Below are 13,990 nucleotides of genomic sequence, written 5' to 3'. Positions count from 1 at the left end.
GTGAGCCAGGGCTAGTACCCAGTTTAGATGGTTCTATAGCTGGGAATGAGCCTATCAGTAGAGCACATGCCCAGCATGCATGTGGTTTTCTATATTTGTGGGTTAGGTCCAGACTCAACTTGGAAGTCTAGGTATAGACAGGTATTTTATATGTCTGATTTCTTTCTTTTCTTTTCTTTTTTTTTTTAAAGAGAGAGAGAGAGAGAGAGAGAGAGGAAAACTTTTTAATATTTATTTTTTAGTTTTCGGTAGACACAACATCTTTATATTTTATTTTTATTTGGTGCTGAAGATCGAACCCAGCGCCCCACGCATGGCAGGTGAGCGTGTTACCACTTGAACCACATCCCCAGCCCTATATGTCCGATTTATTATTACATATTGGCTACCTTTAAGTTAAGAAAGAATTTGGGTGACAGGACAACACAGCTTTGTTCAATGTTTCATTATCAAGACATTATATAACAGCGTCATAAGTTGCTGTTCATGACAATGATGGATGGGGGTGTACGGTGAAATGAAACAATAAGAGACTAAAACCTAAATCTTATATGATGACAAGAAAGGAGCAGGGATTGCTATTTGGGGAAGCATAAAAGAGAAATAAATGATTTAAATACTTTACTGACACAACAGGTTAGATCAAGATGGGATAGGGGTCATTAAGTACAAACCTTGAAAGGAAAGCTGCAACTAAGTCAAATACCAGAGCCAGTCCTCACAGCCTATGAGAGGTTAAAGCAAATGGGAACTGCTGGACACTTGACACTGGGTCTGACTAATGCTCTGTTCAAAAAATGTCTCCATGATATGTGACACTTTGATTTGCAGAAAAGAAATATGGATGTGAAGTCAGTTCATATTATACAAAGCTTGGTTATTACCACTTATTCAAGATCCCTCTAAGAGGTTTTCACATTTTCTGCCTCAACATACTAGGGGGCCACAACATATTCCCATTTGCAAGCACAGCCCTTCACTCTGGTGGTGACTCTCAACTACTGTGTCACCCTCTGGGCAGGGAGCCCTGGGTAAGAATTATGGCTCTGATCAGAAACCAGATTTCAAGGCATACCACATTTCAAAACTCATCCCTTTGTACACATTTTCTATGATCTTGTGAATGTGAGGAACAAGATACCTTGTCACCTTGGCCCAGATTCTCTGATTTAACCTCATACAAGGTTTTCCAGTTGGTGTTGCTTCCTCCTACTCCTCCACTCTTCAGATCAGAGATGGAAACACCATCTAAGGCTTGTCCTTCTGAGTCAAACCTGGAAAAAAAAAAAAAAAAACAAGGACAGGCACTTCTTTTTTATTATTATTATTTTTTGAGTTGTAGATGACCAGCATGCCTTTGTTTCCTTTTTGTGTGGTGCTAAGAATCGAATCCAGTGCTCCCCACAAGATAGGCAAGTGTTCTGCCACTGAGCTACAGCCATTAAGCTACAGCTCCAGTGGGAAGGACAGGCACTTTATGTACTTTTCAAATGTGCCACCTGTTTCTATATACCAGACATAAGCTCTCTGCCCCGGCACCCAACTTTCACATCAGTCATGGTCATATGGACTCAAGTCAGTATCTTCTACTTCACCCTAAGTCTACTGAAGAAACCAAATGTCCTTTGTTATCTCATTTGCTTTGATGCCCCCCAGTGGTCAAAACAAACAGTGCCAAAGTACCATAGACCCTCTTTCTAAACTAGCCATGCATATCAAGAGTGGCTGGGCTACAGCCTCAAAACAGAAACACACAAAGTCAAAAAGAGAAAGTAATAATGGGGATCTATGGTGTAATCCTTTGGGCTACTAATGCTCATCTCAGTTGGCAGATGCCTTTTTTGTTGTTGTTGGTACTGGAGATGGAACCCGATGCTTTACCATTGAGCAACATTCCCAGTCCATTTTTTATTTTGAGACAGGGTCTCCCTAAATTGCTGAGGCTGGTTTTGAACTTTCTTCCTGCCTCAGCCTCCTGAATTGCTGGGATTACAGATGTGTGCCAATGGCTGCAGACGCATTTTTATCAGCACTGAAATGTATTTAGTATTAAAAGGGGTAGTTAACATGTTGGAGTAAGTTAGTCAAAAAACATTTCTATGGTAGAAAACTTCTAAAGCCTGATAGAGTTTCAACAATTATATAACCCAAAGTAATCTAACAGAAGGCATTATCTCCTTTTTTTTTTGAAATTACTTTCTTAGTGATATTTTACTTATGCCAATTTAAACTTAATTTGTATCGAATCATTATTAAAATTCATCATACTTCCTGATCACCTATTAGGTGATGTGAAGGAAAGGAGACCAGGTAGAAGGTGGTTCAGAAACATACCTGTGGCAGGCAGTAGTCAGTCTGAGATTAAAAACATGCCCAACATCATCCAAAAGGTGAATAACTAAAAGCTAACCATGTACAGAATAGGCTTCCTAAAAGAGACCATCTTATAGAATGGATGTTGCCCTAAGCTGCAGACAATTGCCTTCTCATTCTGTCAGGTAAGCAGCTAAATCCATCACAGAGGCATAGCAAGGTCCATAAATCTGTTTCACCACTACTAGCTACACAAGTTTACGGTTTCAAAAACTCCAAGGAGACATTTGCCACCAAAGACAGCTCATCAGGAGTCAACAGAGCAAGGAGAGAGGCAGCCCTTCTTACAATAAAAATTCCACTTTGTTAGAGTCAAGATCTAAACATCACTAATCCTTGCCTATGTGGGGTATGTGCACCAAACTTCTCTTTGATCAATGCCAAGTTATTTTGTTCTGGGGACAGCCATGTCTTTTTATGTTGCCAGGGATCACAGTTATTGACAAGTGAAATATGAACACCTTAAATGTGGGCACACAATTAACCTGGGGTCGAACTCCAGAGCCGGAAAGCAAATCAAGCAACAAAAACAAACTGAAGCTGTGGTTATTTCTAGTCATACTATAATGGGCTCTGCCTTATAATACAATGCCAGCTACCAGAATAGTTAAATAGATATATGTGGACTGTACTCATGGGGATGGCTAAAGTGACATGAACACTCCAAATACATTGCCTGAAACTACTTAAATACTACACTACTGGTTCACATTAGACTCAAAACAAAGTGAGGAGTATGAAATATGAGCCAATTCTGAAGTCACTTAAACCCTAAGACACAGCTGGAAGCTGACACACATGCCCCTGTGACCAGCTATACAAATTATTTAAGCCTGGGCTAGTTAAAGTGTTTTCCCTGACCGCATCAATTCTTGCATACCATGTTTCAGGGTGAAGTGCTCTTTTATAGCAGAGTCTTAATGCCTTAAAAAGCTAGATATTGTGAGGAGATTTCAATAGCTCTCCTCATCCCTTGAGTGCTTTGGGAATAGCAATATAATGCCAACAAAAATCCCAATGTTCCACCATGCTTTACCAGAGTCCAGGTAATACTAGAGATGTGACTGGCACCAGAGAGTCCACAGAGTAAGAAAGCACATTCTCTCTTCATGCCAGACCCCTGTAGCTCACCGTGTAAGCATGCAGTCCTTCCCTCACGCAGTCCTTCCCCACATTGCTGCTACAGTTTGGTACCCTTTTTTGGCAGGATGGAGGTCAGCATATAGTACTCACATTCTAACAGCCTCCCTGGACTGTCCAGGTTTGTCATGGATTATGGGCTTTAAAATCATCCTCTCAGAAGGTGTAACACCACCAGGAAACATGGAAACCGCTACATTTAATAGTGAAGCCTTTTAATTGGCAAAGAACTCACATACTGATGGTAACCCGTTCTTTTCCAAATGTAGACTAAATAATTCATCTTAGTTTAGTCCTACAAAACCTACCATCCACGAAGCTTATAGGCCTCTGGGATGTCAGGATTCACAATGATAGTACTTGAAGACAATACGGAAAGGCTCCGTCCACCAAAATCGGAAACTCTGGCTCCTTTAATGGCCATCACGGGCTGTCTAGAACCATCAAACTTGTCAGCCTGCCAAATGAACACCAAATGCACACAAATGTCACCAGCAAGAACACGCAAAGTATTTTTTATAGAAAACAGTCAACAGTAGAGTGAATATAATCAATGTATACAAAATCTATACAAGATAGACCTCAAACAAATCTGCTCAGTGATATATAAAAACTAATCTATCATTACTTTCCTAGTGTTACAGGAAAGAACATTTTAACCAGAGAAAGCTGAAATCATAGTACATTCCACAAAAGTAAAAGAAAAGATTTCAAACAATTGCGACAGTACAACCCTTTGACACCCACATGACCAAAGCCCCACAACTTATAGGACAAGACAGCCAACCTGTGGAGCATTCTATTAAGCGTCAAGTACTTACATCTTCTCCCCACAGAGTAGCATTCACCACTTTCCCTGACATGTCCATTAAATAGATATTTCTTTTAGAAACTTCTCTGTTGGTTGACTTTACTGTGATTTTAGTAGCATCTTCATAGCTCTTGCAGATCCCAATTATGTCTAAAGCACAAAAACAAAGTTTTAAAAGAGGTCAAGGCTCCCATTATAACATGACCAAGGCTTAATGACAAGCTTGTAAGTCTTTATTTAAACTCTCCATATACTGCAAATAAAACTGATCATCACCACTCTTTTTCTCTCATATTTGGACTTACCTACAAGTGAGTCTTTAGGCTTATTCTCTAAGTCACCAATCCCTGTGAAATCAAACTGAACCGTAGGTAAATGATGATCATCTTCACAAGGCATGACAGAAGTCTCATTATTGAAAGTCATTTCATAGTCATTTTTAACAGCAGAGAATTGTTTGTTAGCGATCTTCAGGGTGCCTTTTGAGAAATAATACACCTGTAAAAGAAGCCAAGCCACTGAATGCAAGATAATTTATCAAATTGGGCATAAAAACCCTTTACTGCCCTCCAATGAAGGGGCGTCTCCTTGTTCTCACTGTACCACCCAACTACATCAATTTTAAATCAACACTTTCGTACCTTGTTAACTTCAATAAGGGGAAAGAACTTGTCCACTTGTTCATTGAATGCAGTAGCTCTGATTTCACCCTGTAGAAGCAAGTGAGGGTAGATTAGGATTGTGGTGTTTGACACTTGAGTTCAACCAATGAAAAGGCAGGCCGCTTTAGCATTAAGATGACACCTTTGAGCTGAGCACAGTGGCACATGCCTGTAACTCCACCATGTGTGCTCCACCATGCCTGGCCATCTGTATGTAACATTTTGATTGACTGAAAAATAAATGTGAAAATCAAATCACAAGCAACTTAAAAACATTTCTTGAGTGACATTTTTGGTAGTGATTGCCGAATGTGAAGTGGCTCGGGAGACTGAAGTAGGAGGATCCCTAGTTCAAAGCCAATCTTAGCAATTTAGTGAGATGCTAAGAAACTCAGCAAGACCCTGTCTCTAAATAATATACAAAAATGGGCTGAGGATATGGCTCAGTGGTTAAGTGCCCTTGAGTTCAATCCCCAGTTTCAAACAAACAAACAAACAAACAAACAAAAAGACCTTTGAGCAGTGGCACAGCACAAAATGGACCATTGATTGAGAAGGCTGCATATATACCAGAAACCCACATCTTAAATCATACTTAAGCCATCCGCTGACTAAACAAGAGTTCAACTAGCTGATCCTATAATCATGCTTTAATCATGCTTTCTAACCTCAAGTTAGAAACTTAAAACAAAACAATGACACGTTTAATATTCTGACAATAAACAAATTTTAGATACTAAGGACACAACTGAAGCCCACAGGAAGGATGCTGAACCAGGATGATTCAGCAGCTTCTCACACTTGCAACCTAGGTGATGAATTACTTCACATTCAGCAATCACTACCAAAATGTCACTCAAGAAATATTTTTAAGTTGCTTGTGATTTGATTTTCACATTTATTTTTCAGTCAATCAAAATGTTACATACAGATGGCCAGGCATGATGGAGCACACCTGTAATCTCAGCTGCTTGGGAGGCTGAGGCAGGAGGATTACAAGTTTAAGGCCAGGTTGCACTATTTAGTGACAACTTGACTCAAAATAAAAAAGCTGGGAATATAGCTCAATGGTAGAGTGCCCACAGGTTCAGTACCCAGTACCACCAAGGGGGGAAAGAAAAAAAAAGTTACAGAATAAGAAAAAATAAATGCTGGAATTTTATCCAACTGCAGATTGGTGGAACAACTTGCAGAAAATTAGTTTTTTTGATAATAATTACACTATCTTCCATAAAAGAGAAGAAAATAAATTATTCTTTCCCCTCACTTTTGGGGGTTCAAGCCAATAGGAAATATGCAGCAGTTTGAAAAGAATACTTAAAAGTATAATTTAGCCATTATAAACAAAACTATGGGCAAATCAGTTATCAAAACTCAAGATTCCACGGCTCAGGAATTTTGTCCTAACATCAGGGTTCTGTTTCATTTAAATAAGGCATATAGACAATCTGCCCAGACAGAACCCATTTCCCACACACCATTCACTATACAAGGTGGCTTATTGCCAGCCTTTTGTTGAGGGGTCAAAGCCCCAATTTGCTTATTAGTAGATATTACATCCTAGAGCTTCAACTAAGCTTCCAGCAAATTAGACAGAACATCTCAGGTTTTTTTGTACCTGTGAGGCAACTTACACATTTAGAAAACTAATTTCTAACACAACAAATGCTTTCCTTTAAGTTCAAGGATTTTATGTATGACCTTTAACCCTTCACATCTCCACCACATACGCCAGCAGAGCTCAGCCTAAGATCCACTTGGCATATACTCACACTTTCATCAACCAGTTCTATAGAGAAAAGTTTCCCTTCTCCTCGAGAATTGCTCCAGGTGCGGATCTGACTTTTGTTGGTAACACGAGCACAAATAGTCCACCTAAAAACCAAACAGGTTACATTAGTGTTTGGTGTCTTACTTGGAATAAAGATGAAGTAAGAAATCATCTTCCTATGGCCTTTCTTTTCTTATGCATATTCCATTTGTCAATGTCAGTTGTACTTTAATCCAGCTAATTAAACCCCAAGATGATATACAGATTTGACAGTTTATAGGATAGACAAAGAGTAAAACATACAAGGTGATTTAACACTAAATCATTCTTCTGTCAAGTAAGTAAATGTATAAACTCTGTGCCTTCTCCAAAAGCCATCACCAAGGCAACAATCTTCCCTTAATGGAAGGATCTAAGCTAAAAAATGCAGTAATACCAGCAATTACATTTTGCCACTATTTTCAATTTTTGGAACTGATATAACCGGTATCAAACTCCTGTTTCATTTCTAATGCATGCTCTTATAAGCCAAAGAACATTTTGTCTGTGGACCACCAAAAGAAAACACACTGAAGCTGTATGACCTTGAAAAAGCCCATTAAGCTGGGCGTGGTGGCATATTCCCATAATCCTAGCAACTCAGGAAGCTAAGTAAGGAATATAACAAATTTGAGATCAGTCCCCCAACTTAGTGAGACTTTTTGTCTCAAAATACAAAATCAAAAAGGATATGGGTACAGTTCATTGGTAGAGTGCCCCTGAGTTCCATCACCACTTCTAGGATGAACAAAAAAGAAGGGAGGGAGGGCAGGGCCCAAGAGACAAGACCCAAGCCTAGTACCCATCTTAAAAGCAGGTGCTGGGCATACTGGGTTCCTTACTTACAATTTCACAGGGGAATTAATTTTATCTATATTACCAAATATTGAAGAATAAATAAATGCATATCTGAAAGAATTCTAGAAAAAGAACTAATTTTCAATAGAAAAAAAAAGTCACACAAAACAAATACATGTTCAGGGTATATTTACGTGATTAATCAAGTAGTACAGATTATCTTAGCCAAATTAAATTATAGCAACAATTTTTAGACCGAAGGTCACTTACTTATATGAGATAAAATGCCTTCTGAATTAGCACAAATATTTATTTTTATTCACAGCCTAATGATCTATTCTTCAAGCAGTAAATATTTTAAATTTTAAATTCTTCAAAAATGAATGAAACCTCACAGGCTATGGCAGATTGCTGTTTATGTTATTCATTTTGATAGAAAAGTTAAAGTTTGTTGTAATTTGTACTCTCCTCTCCTCAGAATAAAGAAACCCACTCTAGTGTGGTAACTGTTCACACCTAAGTCACACTAGAGCTCACAATAACTTCCTATACCATTTTGTAACTACATTCTGTACTTGACCTATGCATCAACTCACTTGGACTGGTAAGGGGTGAGGCTGGCAATGGGTACCACTTTGGACTGCGTCCCCCCAGAAGGATATGATAGGCTGGTTCCTCCAGGTTTTCCAAATGTCTTTGGAGCACCAAAAGCCTTAGATGCAGTAGAACCTTTACAAACACACACAAAAAAATGATTTGATTGAACTTTTATAATAAAGTTTTATAATAATTCTTATTGCTGATGTACCACTGTCAAATTAAATAAAATGAAAGGCAAAGTTTTTCCTTTACAGTGTCTAAGAGATATGCAATCAGACAGACTGAAACAAGAGGCCAGAAAAGCCATTTGGAAGGAAGGATGAGCACACAGTAGTTCAGGAATCCATCTGCTGACTTAAGCCCTAAGGTGAGGATAACAATGGTAATGTATGCACAAAACATTTTCTGAGATTCACCCTCCAAAAACTTTCCCTTGCATCAATGGTCAAGATAATGGGCCAGAGAAAGAAAATCAACTTTCTTGACTGGGAAAACTAATGGCAAGTTATTAGTCTCATAAGAAAAGAAAAGCAGGGGCTAAGGATATATCTCACTAATCCAGTATGAGACACGCCATAGGTTCTACCTCCAGCACCGCCTGCCCCCCAAAAAAGAAAGACTAGATGGTAAAGGATCTAGAGGACAAATGTGGGAGGTGAAGGACACCTATCACAAATGCATCAGCTCAAAACACCACCACAGGAAGAAAGAGTCTAGAACAAAGTCTATAGGATGCCATTTAGTTAGCAAAAGGCAAGAATCAGTTTTTGGTCAAGATAGGTAAGTGGGTGGCACACACTTGTAACCCTAGTGACTCAGGAGGCTGAGGTAGAAGGACTGCAAATGCAAGTTCAAGACCCTTTCCCAAAATTAAAAAAAAAAAAAAAAGAATTAAAAAAAGGCTGGGGATGTAGCTTAGTGGTAGAGTACTCTTGGGCTGATCTCCAGTACCAAAAAACAAATAAGCAACATAGGTGAGTGTCCTGTGAAGCCTTGCCTGAGCCTATATGGCTGCCCTGCAGTATTAGATGAGTTTCTTTATATGCACATTGCATCTGTAAAGCTTCAACCTCCTATTCAGAAAACCTAATTTAGTTCAATGATCTCCTACATTTTATACCAAAATGTTTCTTCCGAATAGAATTTGGCTAAAAATATAAATTCACCATTTATTTACTGAGTTTCCACAGCATGCACACACTATTCTAAGTGTTTGTAGCACTTAGTGAGAAATACACACAAGAATGGCCCAGATCCTAAAATTCCCTATTCTAACTGGGGAGTCAGGAGAGATAAACACATACACAGCAGTCATAATGATCTTAAGATGATGCTAGAAAATACACATATATTTGACAGAATATATGTATGTGTATATACATATACAATATAAAATACACAATTTTATTACACTCATAAGCATCCATTCATCCAATTTTTTTTCCACCAATTTTTTTTTTGGGGGGGTACCAGGGATTGAACTCAGGGCCACTTGACTACTGAGCCACACCCCCAGCCCTATTTTGTATTTTATTTAGAGATAGGATCTCATTGGGTTGCTTAGTGCTTGGCTAAATTGCTGAGGCTGGCTTTGAACTTGAGATCCTCCTGCCTCCAACTCCTGAGCCACTGGGATTACCCTGCACCACCACGCCTAGCTCCACCCAATTTTTGTATGCTAGGTAGCCACCCCTCAGTACACATGCAGTCAATTGTCTTTCACTATCCAATGTAGAGTATATTAAATAATCTTTATAAATAAATTTCAAGACTCGTGTTGCGGGTGTGAGGGGACCAGAAGCTCTAGAGGAAGAGAACTCCCGATCAGGGCTGGCTCTCGTCCTCACTGGCCTTGCCCCCAGCCCCGGTCCCTGTGCCAAGGAGAAGACCCAGCTGACCCAGAAGGCCAAGCTGACTGAGCAGGCTGAGCAGGCCAAGCACTACGACGACACAGTCACCTGCATGAAGGCTATGACCGAGCAAGGCATGAGCTGTCCAATGAGAAGCACAACTGGCTCTTGGTGGCCTACAAGAACGTGTTCAGGGGGCCACAGGTCCGCTTGGAGGGTCATCTCGAAGCACTGAGCAGAAGACCAACACCTCCAACAAGAAGTTGCAGCTTATTAAGGGCTATCAGGAGAAAGTGGAGTCAGAGCTGAGGTCCACCTGCACCACGGTGCTGTAATAGCCAATGCAACTAATTGAGAGAGTAAGGTCTTCTATCTGAAAATGAAAGGAGATTATTTCCGGTACGTTGCTGAAGTTGCATGTAGTGATGATCGAAAATAAACTATAGATAATTCCCAAGGAGCTTATCAAAAGGCATTTGATATAAGCAAGAAAGAGATGCAACCCACACACCCAATCCGCCTGGGGCTGGCTCTTAACTTTTCTGTATTTTACTATGAGAACCTTAATAACCTAGAGCTTGCCTACACACTGGCTAAACGGCTTTTGATGAGGTCCTTGAAGAACTTGATACACTGAATGAAGACTCATACAAGGACAGCACCCTCATCATGCAGTTGCTTGAGACAACATTATGAATATCTGACAGGGCAGGAGAAGAATTGATGTAGCAGAAGGGGCTGAAAACTAAATGCAAACAGGGTGTTATCCTTCTTCTTTTTCTTTTTTTTTTTTTTTAAGAGAGAGAGAATTTTTTTTATTATTTATTTTTTAGTTTTCGGCGGACACAACATCTTTGTATGTGGTGCTGAGGATCGAACCCGGCCACACGCATGCCAGGCGAGCGCGCTACTGCTTGAGCCACATCCCTAGCTCAATCCTTCTTCTTTCAAGAAACCTTTTTACACATCTCCATTCCTTATTCCACTTGGATTTCCTACAGCAAAGAAATCCATTCATGTGTATGGAATCAACTATTTACAGTCTTTTCACACTGCAGCTTTGGGAAGACTCATTCCTTGATTTGTGTTTGTCTTGGCTTTCCTGGTGTGCAGTTTTTGCTGTAGAAAAGTATTAATAGTTTCATTTCATATAAACATAAGTAATTCCAAACAGTAGAAGACTAAAAATGTGTGTGGTATTTGAGTAATCTGAACCAGTTCTTAGGTAGCTGTGTTTTGTATTATGTGAAGATAAGAAAATGTAGTTAATTGCAATTTAAAGAGTGTTCTAAATGACTTCTTAATTTCTACATTTCCTTCCTTGTTCTTCTTTAAGGCTTTCCTTTCAGTAAGTAACCTTTCTCTCTCTCTCTCTTTCTTTTGTGGTGCTGGGGATGGAACGCAGGGCCTTGTGCATGCAAGGCAAGCACTCTACCAACTCTATACCCCCAGCCCAGTAAGCAACCTTTCTATACTCTTACTGTTATTCCTTAAAGCAGGAATCCAGAAGTATTAGATCGAATAGGAAAGCACTTGACATTTCCTGACTGCTGGGGGGGAGGATAGCGGGTGTGTGTGTGTCACAAATTTAAATGTCTCCTATATCCCATGTTGTGAAGGTCATGTCTATCTGTGATAATAGGGAGTTTCCTTATTCACTCATCATTTGCGGCTGTTTAAGTTGACAACTTCCCTTCCCAGTAAAAATTCACTTACACTTCCTGCCTTTGTAGTTCTGCTATTCACTTTACTATGTAATAGAAGTAGCATGTTGCTGCCAGAATACAAGCATCGCTTTTGGCAAATTAAAGTGCATGTCATTTCTTAATACACTAGAAAGGGGAAATAAAAATACACAAGTCCAAGTCTAAAACTTTAGCACATTTCCATGCAGATCTGTGCACTTCTGAGAGGGTATCCAGTTTGTCTAGTGATTGTCCTTTAGAGAGTTGGACCACTATTGTGTGTTGCTAATCATTGACTGTAGTCCCAAAAAAGCCTGTGAAACTGTTATGCCCTATGAGGCTGGGATTGTAGCTCAGCGACAGAGCGCTTAACCTTGCACATGTGAGGCACTGGGTTAGATCCTCAGCACCACATGAAAATAAATAAAGACATTGTGTCCATATCAAAAAAGATCTTTAAAAAAAAAAAAAGGTTATGCCCTATGTAATAGCAGAGTAACATAAAATTATATTCTATAATAAGTAAATAAATAAATTTCAATGTAATTCAACAGATAGATGGAAAGATGAATCTGTGTAGGGAGAAGAAAGAATAAATACTGTATTATTTATATTTCAGTCTAAGGAAGAGGCTTTTGCAGTTATTTAGCATTTTGGATAATCTATTCCACTACCCCTTCAACAGTCCATAATTTGAGAGCTGTGTATAAGTAGATCCACTCATAAAGGGAGACGGACAGATGAGAGATACACAGATATTACAAGGTAGATAATAGATAAAAACAACAAAGACTGGGGCTGGGGATGCGGCTCAAGCGGTAGTGCGCTCGCCTGGCATGCGTGCGGCCCGGGTTCGATCCTCAGCACCACATACAAAGATGTTGTGTCAGCCGATAACTAAAAAAAAAAAAAAGACCAAAGGGGAAAAGTAGTATGTCCTAAAAGTTTCACAGAAACATCAGTGATGTCTTAACCCTGCTGTTCTCAGAATCCTGCATTGAAAAATAGAAACTAATAATGGAAGGGAAGAGAAGAAGAGGTGTAGGTGATGTTGTGACAGAAAAACGAATTTCTAAAAATAAATCCAACCACATTCTACAAAGTGTTAAGTCTCACTATTGACTTCCAGAGCAAGCAGTCCCCAAAACAAAGGCCAGAGAGTAAATAAAATGATTCCATCAGGGCCTCTCAGGATTTGCTGAAGAGAAAATTAAAAGGAGAAATTATTTTTCATCCATGAGACTGCGAAGCAGAACCTATGACCAATGTAAATGATTTTGTCTTCAAGCAAACAACAAATACTCAGGAGATCCCAAAGTGAGAAACTTGGAGAGAGTCAAGCCAAATTTAATAAGTGGATCCTAGATCATTAAAAGGCAAGAATTTAAAAGGTATGCAAATTCACAGGCAGAGGGTGTAAAACATAAAGATGTGAGAAACCACCAGATGAACTGAGAAGGGTATATGATTCTGATAAGAAAAGACATATTGTTAAGCATCTTTCAAAGACTTTCATTTTTTCAACCACATGCTCTACAATAAGAATTGCAATTATTCTTCACAACTCTATCATGAATGGCATTTGAGAAATTCCCTTCAGTCCAGAGTAACTTTTAAGGCATTAAAAAAACCTGACATACATAAACAACACACGTCCAACACATGGCAATCTTACCCACTCCCGAGCTCCCATTCTGTTGCTGGGGCCTGCTGGCTGGTGCACTGACTGCTGAGATGGGGGAAGGAACTACTTGCTGCTGCCCTTGTCCTGAAATTCAAAAGGGAAAGGCCATTTTAGTGCAAATAATTTGAGCTAAGAGATTTAAATTTAAGTATAAAAAATACTCCAAGGAGTGTAAATTTATTATTTCTCATAGGTCAGAATTCATGCTGGGGCATTCAAATGCATGTGGTGAATTTGCTAGGGGTTCGCTTTTTGTTTTCCTTGTAGAAAAGGTTAGCTCCATTTACCTTTCACCTGCTCATAATTGATGGCTTTCAGTTTTAATGAGGTTCTCCCCTAAAGCCTTGCCCATTTCTCCTGCAAGAACCTGCAGTAAAGTTACTGGGCTGAATCTGTGACACTACCACTATTTCCATAGCAACAAATAGATGTCATCAACCAGAACCGTGTGTTCATGGCAGGATCTATCAGAAGAAAAGGCTGGGTGGTAGGAAAATCTAAAAGCAGTTCAATTGTCTCTGAAGTGTTCCTACTTCAAAGGAAAAGGAGACATTCAGAAAGGACTCTCCCCTTTCCC

General features: G+C 39.4%; 1 protein-coding gene and 1 pseudogene across 1 annotated transcript in view; one reads left to right on the top strand and one right to left on the bottom strand.

The window, feature by feature from the left end:
* The window catches only part of Rpa1 (replication protein A1), a 54,733-nt gene that overhangs the window by 9,430 nt on the left and 31,313 nt on the right, over positions 1-13,990 (bottom strand). Inside the window, exons 6-13 of the mRNA XM_076870208.1 lie at positions 13,405-13,497; positions 8,191-8,323; positions 6,759-6,861; positions 4,966-5,034; positions 4,630-4,822; positions 4,335-4,474; positions 3,822-3,970; positions 1,142-1,274 (exon numbers count right to left, since the gene is read on the bottom strand). Coding sequence (XP_076726323.1) covers positions 1,142-1,274; positions 3,822-3,970; positions 4,335-4,474; positions 4,630-4,822; positions 4,966-5,034; positions 6,759-6,861; positions 8,191-8,323; positions 13,405-13,497 — 1,013 coding nt within the window. The remainder of the gene's footprint in view (positions 1-1,141; positions 1,275-3,821; positions 3,971-4,334; positions 4,475-4,629; positions 4,823-4,965; positions 5,035-6,758; positions 6,862-8,190; positions 8,324-13,404; positions 13,498-13,990) is intronic.
* On the top strand, positions 8,818-10,740 carry LOC143409842 (14-3-3 protein theta pseudogene; annotated as a pseudogene).

The sequence above is a fragment of the Callospermophilus lateralis genome, chromosome 11 (assembly GCF_048772815.1).
Source record: "Callospermophilus lateralis isolate mCalLat2 chromosome 11, mCalLat2.hap1, whole genome shotgun sequence".
NCBI lineage: Eukaryota > Metazoa > Chordata > Mammalia > Rodentia > Sciuridae > Callospermophilus > Callospermophilus lateralis.
The sequence above is the reverse complement of the archived record's forward strand: the minus strand, read 5'-3'. Positions and strand labels throughout refer to the sequence as shown.